Source organism: Erpetoichthys calabaricus, chromosome 15 (assembly GCF_900747795.2).
Source record: "Erpetoichthys calabaricus chromosome 15, fErpCal1.3, whole genome shotgun sequence".
Classification (NCBI taxonomy): domain Eukaryota; kingdom Metazoa; phylum Chordata; class Cladistia; order Polypteriformes; family Polypteridae; genus Erpetoichthys; species Erpetoichthys calabaricus.
In genome coordinates, this window is record NC_041408.2 from 53,064,698 (window position 1) to 53,083,030 (window position 18,333).

At 36.3% G+C, this 18,333-nt stretch overlaps 1 protein-coding gene across 1 annotated transcript in view; it reads left to right on the forward strand.

Moving 5' to 3' along the window:
* The window catches only part of LOC114666077 (lysosomal-trafficking regulator-like), a 125,588-nt gene that overhangs the window by 44,739 nt on the left and 62,516 nt on the right, over positions 1-18,333 (forward strand). The window contains exons 11-15 of the mRNA XM_028820815.2: positions 307-373; positions 1,160-1,316; positions 1,831-1,971; positions 2,570-2,787; positions 5,046-5,276. Of these exons, the coding sequence (XP_028676648.1) occupies positions 307-373; positions 1,160-1,316; positions 1,831-1,971; positions 2,570-2,787; positions 5,046-5,276 (814 nt within the window). The remainder of the gene's footprint in view (positions 1-306; positions 374-1,159; positions 1,317-1,830; positions 1,972-2,569; positions 2,788-5,045; positions 5,277-18,333) is intronic.

Consider the following 18,333-nt stretch of genomic DNA (forward strand, 5'->3'; position numbering starts at 1 on the left):
TGAGTGAAAATCTGATGATGTTTTAGGTCATCTTTATGCAGAAATATAGAAAATTCTAAAGGGTTCACAAACTTTCAAGCACAACTGTAATATTTAGCTAAATTGGCTGTTCCTTTGTAGCAGTGTAATTTCAAAAAGTAGTATTTGAATTGGAATTATTTTTTTAAATCTCATTAATCCCTCTACACACATCTTAGGAGATCTTAATTTTGTATGTTTTGGATTGTGCATTTATTTTACACACTTGCCTGAAAGTACATTAGTTATTTACAGTTAGCTGTTTTCTTTTTGAAAAAATTTCCATAGGAACCTTAGTAAACCTATTGCTGTGCAGTCAAAAGAAAAAGAAGATCGTTATGTGGACAACTACAAGGTACTCAACTTTAAAATCAGCATAACAAAACTATGTGTTCGTCTGTCTGTTCATCAGGTTGGTATGTCTCCGTCATTCCATTAGATGATGCATCACAAGCACTTTTACTAATATAATGTATTGCATTTGTCATTACAATAGCATCAGAAACATTAGCACGGCTTTTACAAATCCCATACCCAATGCCATATAATAAAGACATATGCATTACATCACAGCAATTTGTAGTAATACATTTTATTCCAATAGATTGTACACTGGAAACGTTAACACTGAAATCTACATTAGTTACTTAGATTTCAACCTGTCTCAGATGGGTACCGCAGCAAGTTAATGTATTTAAAGTTTATTTCATTAAATGAAACATACAAATTGTTACCCTTTGTTTTCTAAGAATCTGAAAATAGAGATGATACTGCTAAAAACACCATTCACGATAATTTAGAATTAAGAAAAAGAAGAGATTAGTAAGAATTTCACAAAATCTTGTATGAATAAAAGTAAATTATAACTTAAGTTTGAGTTTAATATTAATGCTTTGCTGCCTTTCCATATTTGGTGCTATTTTGTTTTACAACTCCACTATAATTTTTGACCTAGAAACACACAAATATAAATATTTTTTTAACCTTAAAATTCCTTTAAATCAACTTTGAGAAGAAAAGACAATACATGTAACCCAGAAGGGATGAAAGCAAAGAATCACGTACTGTATCTGAGTGTTGTCTGTAGATGTCAAATCCTGCCATAGTTTGTAGTTATTTGTTTATTTAACTTTAATTGCAGTACTTGGAAGAAGAGTATCGAAAAGGAATTCGAGAAGATGATCCCATGCCTCCTGTTCAGCCATACCACTATGGCTCCCATTACTCAAACAGTGGAACAGTCCTGCACTTTCTTGTGCGAATGCCACCTTTTACAAAGATGTTCCTGGCATACCAAGGTGATGACCTGCATACCAGTTGTACTGAAGTTTTTCTCCTACATCTTAAAAACTTGTATTAGCCTAATTGCCCACTCTGTGTCAGCCCTGTAATAGCGTGCCTTTAAAGGAAAGTAAGAGATTTTGTAAATAAGAAATCAAAAATTATAGTGTACTGTATATGGATAAAGTATACTGAGTATAGTCACGTATATTGAATATAGTGTATTATGAGATGGAAAGGGTTGATATTTTGAAGAGGGAAAAAAAACCTTGCTTTTTTTTTTTCCAACAGATACACAATTTCATTAGTTTAGTAAACATTCAGGGGTTGATTCATTTAACCTGCAATGTACATCCGTAAATGATGAAAACTTATGACGATAGTTGTCACATTTACTGAAACTATAAGGAATTCCACTTACTCTAGAGGACTAGGAAATATGTGTTTTATATTCTTACGCATTTTAGTGATAAAGAATTTACATTTAAAAGGAAGGTTCACTTACTTAATTTTTCAATTTTATTCATGCAGACCAGAGCTTTGATATTCCAGATAGGACTTTTCATTCAATGAATACGACGTGGCGGCTTTCATCATACGAATCTATGACTGATGTGAAGGAGCTGATTCCCGAGTTCTTTTATCTGCCAGAATTTTTAGTGAACAGAGAAGGTAGATTAATCACTTGCTTCTGTAATCAATTACTTGGTTTCCTGTTTATTTCTAAGTAGGTTTTGTCTGGAACAGTAAAATAACATACAGAGCAAAATTTTAGTAATGTTTTTTTCATTTTGTTGTATTACTAGCCAACAAACATGTCCACTACAATTATGAAAACTTAAAAATAATGTTGTTGCAAAATATATTGTCATATTTGTGGATTCTTGAAATAAAATATATTCTTTTTGTATTTATTATATATGATAACATCTTTGTCAGGGTCCTAGTTATGACTTTTACTCTTCTTTGCTGTTTCAAATGTTTTGCAAGTTGATTTTATACCATCTGAATACTTACACCTCAAATAGGGTCCAAATTTTAGTATCAGATTTGTTTTTTATAGTTTCTCGTGTTATTTGCTGTTTTGCAAGATATTCAAATTGCAGTGTGTCTTCTCAATATATTCTTGTATTGTTATCCAAGGATAAGCTAATTTATTAACACACAGTTTAGAAACAAAGCACCATTTCAAATACTAGTGATGTGTTTTGTAGTATTCATAAATTATTACTGAGAATTAATTAAAGAAATTCAAATTGTGTTTTTGCAGGTTTTGATTTTGGGGTTCGTCAGAATGGTGAAAGAGTGAATCATGTCAATTTACCACCATGGGCACGCAATGATCCGCGACTCTTTATCTTGATACATAGGCAGGCATTAGAATCTGACCAAGTATCACAGACACTTTGCCAGTGGATTGATCTTGTATTTGGACATAAGCAAAAGGGCAAAGCAGCTGTGAGCGCTATTAATGTGTTTCATCCTGCTGTAAGTTTTATATATTTTGTGTACTTTCTTACCTAAATGACATATGGAAATGTGTGAGTTAGTAAAAATTAAATCTATATTGCATGTATTTTATTGTATTACATTATGGGATTTAAGTTTATTTAATGAGAATGTACATCTCTGGCTTAAAATATATAATGTCAAAATGTAAACAAAAATACACAATTTCTACAAAAATAATTACAAATATGTAAATTAGAAAACAGCAGACTCTAAAGATTCATTCATTGACTCAGTAATTCACAGAGACATAACTGACAGTAATTATAGCCAAGAAAATGTTAGCTTCTTTCCCTTCTGTAAAATTGCTTAAGAGGTTTCAAACTGGTTTTTGGTTGAAACAGGTTTTTGACACCTGCCACATATTTTTGAATTGATTTAGCACCAGGCTTTGAGTAAACTACTATGCCTAAGTAGTATGCTGTGTCTTCCTCCCAAATGGGTCACCCAGTGCACCTGATGTGAAAGATGCCTGGGTGAATGTCGCAAGTCATGTAATGCATACAGAAAATACATTAATATATTGATGCGTTCTATCAATGTAACAAGTTCATATCCAGTAAAACATTGATTACCTTACCAGAGGATGATGTTCAGAGAAGCAAAAACAAGAATTAAAAAGGTCACATTAGCAGAACTTCAGTCTATGTCTGCATTTTTGGTTTAGCATCAATAACTTCATAGTATATGTGTACTACTTGTAATGACCAAAAATAAAAAGCTGGAGTTTACCTTAGAACCTTGATTGGAAGTAGATATTAGGTGGTATTATAGTAGGAATGCATACATAGGAAAGAAGCCTTATCATCTTACGTGTTTCCTTTACTTGCCATAGTTCGAAATATTATTTCAGGCGTGAACTGTACTTTTTGTATCATCTAATAACTAGAAAACAAGTCCATCATGAAATATGAAAATGAACCATCAATTATGTGCTACTTACAAAAAAAACATTTATTCAAAAATGAAACAATTCATGACACTTTTTTAAGTGTCAGGATATACTGGCAAAAACATGGATTGCCTCCACCAGGACTTTGTCACAGATGCACCTTCCAGCATGTAAGCGATCATAACACACCCCACAGAGTTAAGAAAGGAACGATTCAGTGGAAACAAAATTGTTTTACAGTACCCAACTAACTCTTTGAAGTTAAACAAATCTGAAGACCTGTTGTCTGCATCACAGTGGTGAAGTCCATTAATATAGACATGAATAAATCAAGAATCTGTAGCATTTCTGCCTGTAGTCTATCTCTTTGTTGGTTTACAGTAGATTGACATTTTTTGGCTTTACCAAAGTTTGCTAGTTGTCCCCAATATTCTGTGAGTATTGGAGCACATGCTTTTAAGGATGGAAAGATGGGTGCCCTTCTTGATTTCAACTACCTTAAGTCACTGTTTACAACATTCAAGTGAGACTTAGACTGGAGTATGCATAGGGTAAAAGTCTAAAATTCCACCCACAGTAAGCAAAGATGTTATGCTTTTGAGGCCTAGTAATTTTTATATCTTTTTTTTGGAGAAAAAATTACTACGTATTTGAAAGCATTTATTTAGAAATAATGCTATAGAAATGCATGTTTTTTCAGTGTAAAGTATAGCTTATGAAATGTACTTTTTATTTAATATTATTTATTTTAATTCTTTTTCAAGGGTGCAGTAGCACCTAATACTACTATTTTTAAGTGGATATAATGTAAGACATTCTACACATTTGGGTACATTCAACTAACTATATGACAATCTGTTGCTTCATAGCTTATATCATTACAAAGAAGGTGATTATTTGTGAAATATATACATTTTTCAGTTATAATTAATTTCAAAGAAATTAAAGATTTTTTTTATGTATATACTTTGATATTAATGTATTTTGTTTAGATCAATGGCAACCAGTCCAAGCAAGCACTTTAATATTCTTCATTGTAATACAGTAAAATGTGAAAGATTCTAGACAGTTTGGGTTAATACATTTAATATAATTATAGTGCATCAAGTCTTATCAATGGCCATTACCAGAATGATTTTAATGTGCTCTTTTTGAAAATTGAGTTTGACAGGTCAGGTTGATTATGATAATGTAAATCATAATTCTTCCTATGTAACAGGGACATTTATTTTTAGATTGCATTTAAAATAGGTAAAATAGAAGACCCTTCAAATGTGAACTGCAGTCTTTATTCTCAAAAATGTAGGCGAGACATTCACCTAATATTTTCTGTGCTATATTCCAGACCTACTTTGGAATGGATGTGTCTGCAGTTGAGGATCCAGTACAGAGGAGGGCCTTGGAGACCATGATAAAGACCTATGGCCAAACTCCACGGCAACTTTTCAATGCAGCACACTTAAGCCGAGCTGGTTCCCGGCTCACAATTGACGGAGAGCTTCCTGCTGCCATGGGGATACTAGTTCAGTTTGCCTTCCGGGAAACAAAGGACCATGTCAAAGAAGTTGTGTACCCGGTAAGACATGTAATAGTTAATCCTTAAGCATGTGCCTGTTATCAATTCCTCTTCACAGATTTAGTCTATAGTGGCAAAATCCTTGTGATCAAAACATAAATTTAGATTTATAGCATTTAAATGCCCAAGCTTCAATATACCAACTATTTCTGAACTGTACAAATTTATTTGGCAAACGTAAAAAAAAAAATGTATGAAAATGTAAGATATTCACAGCATGCAGTGTGACTTTTTTGCCTGTAAGGAATGGATCTTGGACTGTGACCTTAGCCCCATCCATCCATGTGCAGTATGCACCTGCATTCCATTCACCTTAATTTGTTGCTTAGCAACACAAATGATGCTGCAATCATGTGATGCAATGGATAACTAAAATAAAGTTTGATGCCTGGAATACTTTGTTACTTTTGCAATATGCCCCGTTCAGGCTTTGTGAAAGCTGTTTTTTTGTAGTTTATTTTTCAGGTTTTTTCTTAGTATTCTACATATTTTGGAATTCACTTTATGACTTATAATTCTAGTAGAATTAAGCCCACCTTGCTAAACCTGCCATTTTGAATGTGTGATCTTTGCTCATTTTTGACTATTTGCTTATTATGCATCCTTGTTTTTCTTCTGTCAGTCTGTTTCTGCATTGACATTTAGGTGCATTTTGCCTACTAAATGTGTTTGGGCATCACCTACTAATGTCGAGGCTAAAAATTGTCATCATAAGGCTTTTTACCTGAAATAAAGGCTATTAAGAGTCTCGGGATAGGCATACAGAGTCTACAGTTTTATTGCAATAAAATAACCATAATAATAACAAAAATAACAAGGACTCAACCCAATACGCCCAAATTGAGCTGAGCCCCGAACAGTTCCAAATCCAAAACTTATATATCATTTTCTTATCTCTTCGACCTCGTTCAAATTAGCTCATCTGCTCACTTTCTCTGACTCCCCTTTACTCCTGTCCGGCCGATACCTTGAGTTCCCATGGGAACCCTTATTATCTCCTCACTTTCCTGCAGCTGGCCCCTCGGTATTTCCACTTGTCTATTATTCACTTCTAGTTTGTTTTTTCTTATTTTCTTTAACTGGCCAAGGCCTTGATTCCATATATGGATTTCCTCTTGTCATTTCCTTTATTAAGCCTTCCAAACTTTTTTATAATAGTGGCCTGAATGTTAAGGTTTAATTAAAATTGAAGTATGGCACGTGCCTTTATTTAATTATCTGCTTGGCATGCTTGGTTTGTCTTAATTTCTATGCTAAAGTTAATTTCTAATATATTCTACTATATTTATTGCTAATGTCTGACTTCACTAATATTTCTTTCATACATCGCATCAGTGTGACCTTGCTTACAGCAAAAAGCCTTTTGTTGCCTTTCTGCTGATTCATCAATCCAGCTGGTTTCTTTACGTGCCTTCCAGAGCCATCTTTTCTCTGTGGTATCGTTTTTTTAGCTTCCTATCCTTGGACACAGGTGTTCTCAATCTTCTTATCCTGTTCTCAAGCTGGTTTCTGTACGTCATTTTTTGTTCTTTTTTCTGTTCTTTCTCACACTAGCAATTCTGCTGTAAGCTTAAAAAATAATGCAAAATGACTGATTTTTTTAGTTAACTATTTACTTGACCTATCTTGTTTTCTTAACATTCTAATTTGTGCTTAATCTAATGTTTTAGAAGCTTTTAATTACATTTTATGGCTCTTTAAGTTAATTTGCTATTTTCATGCTAATATAAAAAATTTCCCTTCTACATTCCTCCCTTTGAGGCTTATTAAGCCTCACCACCTAACCTGATTCCAAAAGAAAGGTAGGGGATGTCGGTTCAAATCGTCCTCTTGGCCTAATACAGACCCCTGTCAGTTCTCCCTAATCTTCAACACCCGTACCTCTCCTCTGGTGGCACAGGAGCCAAACATCTCCCCTTATCAATCAATAGAGACAAGTAAAAGACTTCATGGCCTATCCTTACAGTCAATATGTGCATAACCAATCATAAGTACAGATAAAATTGAATAACATGTGAATAAAACATAATCCATGATGGTCACAAGAAAATAATACAGAAGGATTAAAATTATAAAACATTTGTCTATAATAAGTGCTTTTCCTTCACTTGGAGAAATATATTTCCAGTGAAATAACAATTTTTCTTCAACCCAGGTAGAGGGTCACTTCCCTGGGGAGTGGTTACTAGCACTTCACCCAGGGAGCCTTTTGGTTTAATATTTCATTATCCATATTGTCATCAAGAAGAGAATCAAAATCTGTAGCTGAAGATGTCCATGGTTCAAGAACTTGGATGTACACATGTTTGACAGCAACTCTGGTAACAATTAATTAGAAAACTGGAAATAAGCAGCAAAATACCATTCAAAGACACAATGATTCAAATCAAGAGAGTAATTCCTACTTTGGCAAATATAGGTCTCCATGTCCCTAAGTTCAAATGAAGCCAGTACTAAGTATATTGGTTTTACCTTTTTGTTTCTAAGATGAGTTCAAACTAAACACATAATGTCAGAATTGTCCCAATTTCTAAATGTGGTGAAATAACTATTTAATATACCTATATAGTTCTTTGTGATCATCTACAATCAGATCTGTTGGTGGCGACACAGATAACCAAATACTTACTTTAAAAAACTCAAAAGTTCTCAGTTTTATGTTGTCACTGATGTGCACAATAATAATCAGAGATAAAGTCCTTATACATTTCACCATGCTTACATCTTAACACATTCATTCATGAAGTTGCCCATATTTACTCCCAGCTGTGGTCTCAATCTTGAGCCACCCTTATCATATTAATGCAGTTATTTCGTGGACAGTAGGTGTCAATCCTCCCTTCGGAAGATGTCAGCACTACTTTCCAAAATGCAAATCACTGGGTCATCTCCAAGGTCATATTCAAATTTCAAGGGTTATACCCAGGCTTCTCATTAAAGGTTCAAATCTTCTGTCACCAGCAGAGATTTTCAAACTTTTATCTGGGCTTTTATTTCACAGACCACACATTCACCATCATATGTATAAGACACTCCATCTCCTATGGGCCAAATTATTACTTCATTTCACTATCTGACTATAATAAATTCAATAACTACTTGTCCTGTATCGCCATCAACATGTCAGCTTGAACTGTGTCATCCTATTCTAAAGGTTATGGATGGTCTGACCTATTGTAAATGTCCCTTATTCCCAAAATACTAGTTAGATGTGTGATCCCATAAGTTTACTATTATTCTTCTCAATTAATAAATGTACCTAAATGTGAAGCTCTACAGTATTTGTTATAATATTAGAATCAATAACCTAGAATATCTAAACTGGACGGTCCTTAACTAGCAATGGTTGAGTGCCTCTGTAATGACAGTCACCTAACAATCGCCATTAGTTATTTTATGTTCGATTAGATTCTATTCTTAATAACTCCAGATTACACAAATCATTGGTCCTTAAAGGTAACTTATTATCTCACACTAAATATCAGAAGGCATATAAAAATACTTATTTAAAAATATCTTATTCTTAACCACTTTGAATTCACAATAATCATGCAGTATTCCATTAATACAAACATTCATCAAATACATATTATTTAGGAGTCCCTGTATTCTGCTTTGCTTGCAGATAATTAGCTTTTCTTTCTACACCTTGTACAAGTTCATGGTTCAAATACTTTTTGAAAGATGTTGCTAGTTGTCAAACAAGTGGACAATTAAAGTGGGCTTCGACTAATGACATCAAGCCCTGCAGAGTAAAAGTGTGACAAATTTTCTTCTCTGGTAAGGATTAAAGCAGGTGTTGGGGTCCAATATCCCAAGGTTAAAAGGACCACATCTAGAAGTCTTGGACCAAAGCAGGCAGATGTCATCTACGATTCGGAATCCACAATGATCTTTTGGGCTCAATCATCACCATCACAGTTGAGCTCTTAGCAGCAGTGATCCATGATGCCTTGGACTTGAACTGAAGTATGTTATCCAGTAGTCAGTTGGTCGGCCTCATCCATGACTTGATCCCATCTCTAGTACGGGTGGGTTCTCCTTGGAGTAAGATGATTAGCTTATCTGCAGATCTTTATCACAGCCCAATCTCTGGATTCAACTTCAAATGCTGTCATCTATAATTTACTAGGAAAAAATAGCTTTCACCTGCAGATGTAAAGACTTAAAAAGTGTTCACTTAAACAGTCAGCATGTTAATTCTTCATTGGTAGCTACTTATGGATCCCAAAAATAATATGTCATAAGATGTCAGATCTGTTTCGTTGGGGGTACCCCTATTAAAAATATTGCTAGCAATAAAACAATCATTTCAATCCAGTCTGTGCTTTTCCAAGTCAATTTGCTTTTAAGCAGTCAAAGTAAAGTTTGAAATTGATAAGCACAATGTTCAGCTTTCCTCTATAGTTATTTCCAGTTTGGCCGCAATTGCAATTTCTACTCAATTAAAAACATGTCCCTCATAACAAGTAAGTCATTATTAAAATAAAGTCAATCTTAACATATATCAAGAAAAAATGTACTCAATAATAAATCATTACAAAAATTGGTCTCACAAATAGTGTAATTGTGTTGACATAATATTCAGATTATCTACATTTGTTCCATAAAAATTGAACAAAATTAAACAAAACTAAACTTTTACTTGTACACTTATACCAACCCTTCCCCCCTTATTGACACTTGTGTCAATAATGCTATTATTATCTTACTATTAGAGGAGATGTGGAGCAAGAGGGTATCTGAAACTGATCCCAACAAATTAATAATTTAATAAAAGCCAAACATTATAACTCTCCTACAGGGAAAACAATACGTTCAGGGATGGAAAACAAACAAAAGCAAAGAGAAGGTCAAGAATTTATTAGTTAAAGAGCCATGTTCTGTGAAGTTTGATGTAAAAAGCAAGAAGAATTCAGCCAATAATTATCCATAGATTTATTTGTCCCAGTGTTCACTGTACCTTTCCCCTAATTAGATGGCAATGTATACCAGCAACCTTCAGAGAACATGTCATAGCATAATAAGTAGAGTCAAGAAAGAAATCCAAAGTCTGGACGGGTAAATTCTTAACTGTTTTAGACATTAAATTTAACAAACACAGTTAGGCTCCACATTTCCTCTCCCATGTATCTAATTGTAAAACATTGTTTAAATATGTAAAATCTTAAAAACATTTTCCCTTTTACACAAGATGTTCATATGTAAGTATATTTGAACCATATCTCAGATTAACAAGGTCATTGAAATAAAATATTTTATCCCTTCCCACTAAAAGTTTCTTAAATCATTTTCAAGGTTACTTAGCAGCAAAAATGAGTTTGGACTTTAAAAGCTTAAAGTTTCTTTACATGTTTCCCAAGTATTTATTTCTTTCTTTTATTATTAATTATTTTATTAATTAAAGTACCACATATATTTTGATCTTAGGTTTTAGAATGTTAATAAAATGTCCCATTCAAGTTTTCATTAAAGCATCAAATTATAAAAAAAAAATCAACCTTTCATCAGCTTTATAGTGATACAAACACCAGCATTTCATTTTATTTCACATTTAAAATATGCAAGTTACTTATTACACAAAAAGGGAATGAGGAAAGAAATCAATATATCAAAATACCCTATAATGCAAAATATGCCTTTATTTTAAAATGCCCTCTAGAAAATTAGCACATTCCCACCCATATTCAAAATTAAAAATCAACTTCTTTGTTAGGTAATCTTTTCAGAATCTCAAACTAAGAAAATACTTTAAATCTATTTCAGTCACATACACTGATTTCTTGTCCCCATAACCTTCTGCCAGAGCCGGCAGATCGTGCACGTTCTTTCATTATTATCTTTCTGATGTTTATTGCATGTTTTCCAGAATGTTAACTACAAAAAGCACAGTCTGTCTTTCTGTTAATTAACCCCCCCTTATTCCCTGCTATTTATAGCATATCTCAGTACAAAACGCTACCTAGATTGGAAGCCACTGTTTTTCTTCGGCTTCATTACTGTTTTAAAGAATGTTTCCTTCCATTAAAATTTATACTCTTTTTAAATAAAAATTCTCCCTTCATCTGAGCCTGGCCAGTACTCAAATGAAAGGGGTGCTCATATTGTATCATGCCTAATCTGGACACCTTTTTACACCACCTGTTCATATCTTATTCAGTTAAAATTAAGAGCTCTTTTAATTTCAATAAACAGTTATATTCACATGTACATTAATATCAATCATCTCATCTCATCCTTTTGAACAACACTACATGTTTAGACACACTCACAAACACACTTAAACTTATTTAACATGCATTCACAGGGAACCCTTTAATACACTATATAACATATATAAAATCTCCCCATCCATTTTTAACACACTCAACTTTACCCCAGTTTTATTACTTATTATTACTTATTATTTGCAACAACATATACATATTTGGAAACAATGTAGCAAAGGAAACAGAAAGAAATGCACTTTGAAGAAGAGCAAGTTCCCTCTCACTTAACGTTACTAATCGGGACAAACGAACTTAAAACAGCCTCTCATGACGCTAGCTGTTGTTAAATGTAGGGACACAATCCTACTCGGCTGTAAACAGCGCTGATTTCTAGATCAAGGAGACTCCCTTGGTGGATTGACACAGCGACAACAAGGAAATTGCTTCCGTGGTGATCCAATCCTGCATCAATAAGGACAAATCCAACTATCGAGAAATCACACAGTACAATACAATATCAAGACGGCATTCCCAGAAAAAGGCTACACTGTCACAGAGAATATTAACTCAAAACAAACAACATGAAAGCTTTAACACAAATCACATATGAGCTTAAACCTCAGCATAAGTGCTAACCACTGTGCCACCCCACACTCCACAGAAAAAACAACCTCGTATACACAGGTCACAAGAAAAAGTGAAGGACAGAAGAAATTGAAAGAAATTGTTTCCCCTGTATGTTAAAGTTATCAAAAGAACATTTTTCCCCAAGACATGATCAGGGTCTGAAGTAAAGATGCCTTGCATATTTATAACCCTTTGCATAATTAAAAGTGGATAAGTTTTCATTTTTCCAATTATTACACATATTCAAATTTATTTTAACCCATATTTGCTCAAAGCTTTGGAAATTTATATGTAAAAGGCAGTTTCCATAAATCACAATTGAACTACATTACCCAGAGGTCTCCATGTTCTGCTTTCGTACTCCCATACACACACAACACAGGACAAGCTGCGCGCACGCACACACATACGCAGACATCAGCGAGCCCCAGGTACCTTTGAAGTCAAATACAGTGCACATTTCTTTTTAGCGCATCTAATTATATTCTTTCTCCACAAAAATATGTACATACACATACACACACATAATCTATATACTCACACATTTTTCTATTGCTTAATTTTTCTTTTGGTGCTTTCCTCCTACATTTCTCTGAAGGCTGCTTTTCTTATCAAACTGTAAATACGGCTCAAATTGTTTTTCAATAGGGAGTAACATGAAGCACAAGTATTTGAATCCAGTTAACTATTTCAAAACTTCACATTTTAACATCCAAATTCTAATTATAATACTTTTTCAAATTCCCAAATGCTCGCACTTCTCCTAATTTTCCTATCCATGAGTTATTTGCAGGATCCACTCAGCAATGTGCTCTTGTGCCATAAATGTTGCTGCCTGCTTCTCCCACAACCTGTAACCACAGTAATAAATCTTGGCTTTTATATATTTATTTGCTGTAACTCCTAGCAGTGACACCATTTTGATAAAAAAATCTCTCAATCTATCTCTATGAAAAAGGTGCTTGATTGTAAAATCCCACTCACACTGGTTATGTGCTTGATTACTTTACTGTGTCTCTCGTTAACCACTATTTGGGTCTCAGAGCTCATTCACACTCACACTTGTCTCATAACCTGTGGCTCATTTTACTACCACTTAAAAGATAACGGAGCTCATACAGTTACTCAATCATTTCTTTTTCGGGGATGGGGCAATTAAAAACATATGTTTGTGTGTGCCTACACTTCACTTAGCTGTTTTTTTTTTTTTTTTACTATTCTTTCTATTTCTTTTCTTTCTTGCAAATGCAAGATCTAAAAAACAATAGCCCTCTTTTTTATTTTTACTGAATGTTTTAGCTCTACTCTTCCTCTTACAGGGTGAAATTTATATATATATATATATATATATATATATCTACTTTTACACACACGTTTCTTTATTCTTCTATTAATGCAATATATTTCTTTTATTTTTTCACACGAAAAGTTACACACTTTTTTATATACATATATATACATATATATATAAATATATATATATATATATATATATATATATATATATATATATATATATTACATTCCCTAATTCCACACTCGTACTCACTCACACTTTTTAGCACCTAGTGTGCTAGCCCTAGTGCCCTATTTTGCCCTACACTTGTTCTGCATTTATGTGCCACTCACGCTTCTGCACTCAACACCTCTGTGCTTCACTCGCCACATTGCTTCTAATGCATTCCACACATTCCTGCACTAATGTGCCTCTTTGATTGCTGCAGCGCTTTAATGCACTCCACACATACAGCACTTCTGTGCTTCCCTACCTTACCAAAAGAAACGTTTTCACTGGCTCTCAAAATGGCTTGCTGACAGGTGGCAATGCCTTCTCGCTCACGCCTTACTGGAGAACATATACAGCCACAGCAAGGGGTGTTGGCACAGGAATTTCACACCTATCTATACTCGGTTCACCGTTATTACGGCAACCTTAGTATTTGATAGGATTTCAACACCACCCGTTACTAGTACAGCCCCCGTCCTCCGTCTGACCAGATCGGGGCGTCTTATTTACTGTACCATGCAGCCCCCCGTCCTCCGTCTACCGGATCGGGGCGTCTTATTTACTGCTCTCTCATTCATACAATCACATTCAGCTGTACAGCTTCACACATTCCATTTAAGTCTGTCTGCCCATCCTTTATTCCTACTTGTCCATTTTAGAAAGGGCCAAATGCTGCTTGTCTCCATTGGAGGGGCGGATGCTCTCTGAAACTTTACACGAATTAACTTAGCGAAAATATCGCTTACCTTATAGGTGGCCACCATCTGTGTTCGTTTCGTAGAGCATCGTCCCTGCCGCTGGATTCATGCAGCTGCCCTGTTATTCTATCACGTCTTGGGGTCACCGAATGTCGTGGCTAAAAATCGTCACCAGAAGGCTTTTTACCTGAAATAAAGGCTATTAGGAGTCTCGGGATAGGCATACAGAGTCTACAGTTTTATTGCAATATAATAACCATAATAATAACAAAAATAACAAGGACTGAACCCAATACGGCCAAATTGAGCTGAGCCCCGAACAGTTCCAAATCCAAAACTTATATGTCATTTTCTTATCTCTTCGACCTCGTTCGAATTAGCTCATCTGCTCACTTTCTCTGAATCCCCTTTACTCCTGTCCAGCCGATACCTTGAGTTCCCATGGGAACCGTTATCATCTCCTCACTTTCCTGCAGCTTGCCCCTCGGTATTTCTACTTGTCTATTATTCACTTCTAGTTTGTTTTTTCTTATTTTCTTTAACTGGCCAAGGCCTTGATTCCATATATGGATTTCCTCTCGTCATTTCCTTTTCTGAGCCTTCCAAACTTTTTTATAATAGTGGCCCGAAGCTTAAGCTTTAATTAAAATTGAACTATGGCACGTGCCTTTATTTAATTATCTGCTTGGCATGCTTGGTTTGTCTTCATTTCTATGCTAAAGTTAATTTCTAATGTATTCTACTACTAGCAAAATACCCGCGCTTCGCAGCGGAGAAGTAGTGTGTTAAAGAGGTTATGTAAACATATATATACATAAACATACATACTTATATATACATATCTACATATACACATATCTACATACAGTGGTGTGAAAAACTATTTGCCCCCTTCCTGATTTCTTATTCTTTTGCATGTTTGTCACACAAAATGTTTCTGATCATCAAACACATTTAACCATTAGTCAAATATAACACAAGTAAACAGAAAATGCAGTTTTTAAATGATGGTTTTTATTATTTAGGGAGAAAAAAAATCCAAACCTACATGGCCCTGTGTGAAAAAGTAATTGCCCCCTTGTTAAAAAATAACCTAACTGTGGTGTATCACACCTGAGTTCAATTTCCATAGCCACCCCCAGGCCTGATTACTGCCACACCTGTTTCAATCAAGAAATCACTTAAATAGGAGCTGCCTGACACAGAGAAGTAGACCCAAAGCACCTCAAAAGCTAGACATCATGCCAAGATCCAAAGAAATTCAGGAACAAATGAGAACAGAAGTAATTGAGATCTATCGGTCTGGTAAAGGTTATAAAGCCATTTCTAAAGCTTTGGGACTCCAGCGAACCACAGTGAGAGCCATTATCCACAAATGGCAAAAACATGGAACAGTGGTGAACCTTCCCAGGAGTGGCCGGCCGACCAAAATTACCCCAAGAGCGCAGAGACGACTCATCCGAGAGGTCACAAAAGACCCCAGGACAACGTCTAAAGAACTGCAGGCCTCACTTGCCTCAATTAAGGTCAGTGTTCATGACTCCACCATAAGAAAGAGACTGGGCAAAAACGGCCTGCATGGCAGATTTCCAAGACGCAAACCACTGTTAAGCAAAAAGAACATTAGGGCTCGTCTCAATTTTGCTAAGAAACATCTCAATGATTGCCAAGACTTTTGGGAAAATACCTTGTGGACTGATGAGTCACAAGGTGAACTTTTTGGAAGGCAAATGTCCCGTTACATCTGGCGTAAAAGGAACACAGCATTTCAGAAAAAGAACATCATACCAACAGTAAAATATGGTGGTGGTAGTGTGATGGTCTGGGGTTGTTTTGCTGCTTCAGGACCTGGAAGGCTTGCTGTGATAGATGGAACCATGAATTCTACTGTCTACCAAAAAATCCTGAAGGAGAATGTCCGGCCATCTGTTCGTCAACTCAAGCTGAAGCGATCTTGGGTGCTGCAACAGGACAATGACCCAAAACACACCAGCAAATCCACCTCTCAATGGCTGAAGAAAAACAAAATGAAGACTTTGGAGTGGCCTAGTCAAAGTCCTGACCTGAATCCAATTGAGATGCTATGGCATGACCTTAAAAAGGCGGTTCATGCTAGAAAACCCTCAAATAAAGCTGAATTACAACAATTTTGCAAAGATGAGTGGGCCAAAATTCCTCCAGAGCGCTGTAAAAGACTCATTGCAAGTTATCGCAAACGCTTGATTGCAGTTATTGCTGCTAAGGGTGGCCCAACCAGTTATTAGGTTCAGGGGGCAATTACTTTTTCACACAGGGCCATGTAGGTTTGGATTTTTTTTTCTCCCTAAATAATAAAAACCACCATTTACAAACTGCATTTTGTGTTTACTTGTGTTATATTTGACTAATGGTTAAATGTGTTTGATGATCAGAAACATTTTGTGTGACAAACATGCAAAAGAATAAGAAATCAGGAAGGGGGCAAATAGTTTTTCACACCACTGTATATACATATATATATACATATACACATCTACATATATATACATATATCAACATATATATACACATACATACACACATATATATACAGTATATATATATACAGACACATATATATACATATACATATTTACATATCTACATATATATACACATATATACATATCTACATACATACACATATATCTATCTATATATATATATATATATATATATATAGATATATATATATAGATATATATATATATATAGATATATATATATAGATATATATATGTGTATGTATGTAGATATGTATATATCTCCCTCCTTTAACCGCCACCTTATCGTGGTGGAGGGGTTTGTGTGTCCCAATGATCCTAGGAGCTCTGTTGTCCGGGGCTTTATGCCCTTGGTAGGGCCACCCAAGGCAAACTGGTCCTAGGTGAGGGATGAGACAAAGAGCGGTTAAACAAACCTCCTATGATGAAAAACAATTTTGGATGGCGTTTTCCCTTGCCCTGACGCGGGTCACCGGGGCCCCACTCTGGAGCCAGACCTGGAGGTGGGGCTCGATGGCGAGTGTCTGGTGGCCGGGCCTGCACCCATGGGGCTCGGCCGGGCACAGCCCGAAGAGGCAACGTGGGTCCCCCTTCCCATGGGCTCACCACCTATGGGAGGGGCCAAGGAGGTCGGGTGCAGTGTGAGTTGGGTGGTGGCCGAAGGCGGGGACCTTGGCGGTCCGATCCTCGGCTACAGAAGCTGGCTCTTGGGACGTGGAATGTCACCTCTCTGAAGGGGAAGGAGCCTGAGCTAGTGCGCGAAGTTGAGAGGTTCCGGCTAGATATAGTCGGACTCACCTCGACGCACAGCTTGGACTCTGGAACCAATCTCCTTGAGAGGGGCTGGACTCTGTACCACTCTGGAGTTGCCCCCGGTGAGAGGCGCCGAGCGGGTGTGGGTATACTTATTTCCCCCCGACTTGGAGCCTGTACATTGGGGTTTACCCCGGTGGACGAGAGGGTAGCCTCCCTTTGCCTTCGGGTGAGGGGACGGGTCATAACTGTTGTTTGTGCGTATGCACCGAACAGCAGTTCGGAGTACCCACCCTTTTTGGAGTCCCTGGAGGGGGTGCTAGAGGGCATACCTTCTGGGGACTCCCTCGTTCTGCTGGGAGACTTCAATGCTCACGTGGGCAATGACAGTGAGACCTGGAAGGGCGTGATTGGGAGGAATGGCCCCCCCGATCTGAACCCAAGCGGTGTTTTGTTATTGGACTTCTGTGCTCGTCACGGATTGTCCATAACGAACACCATGTTCAAGCATACGGGTGTTCATATGTGCACTTGGCACCAGGACACCCTAGGCCTCAGTTCGATGATCGACTTTGTGGTCGTGTCGTCGGACTTGCGGCCACATGTCTTGGACACTCGGATGACGAGAGGAGCAGAGCTGTCAACTGATCACCACCTGGTGGTGAGTTGGCTTCGATGGTGGGGGAGGATGCCGGTCAGGCGTGGTAGGCCCAAACGTGTTGTGAGGGTCTGCTGGGAACG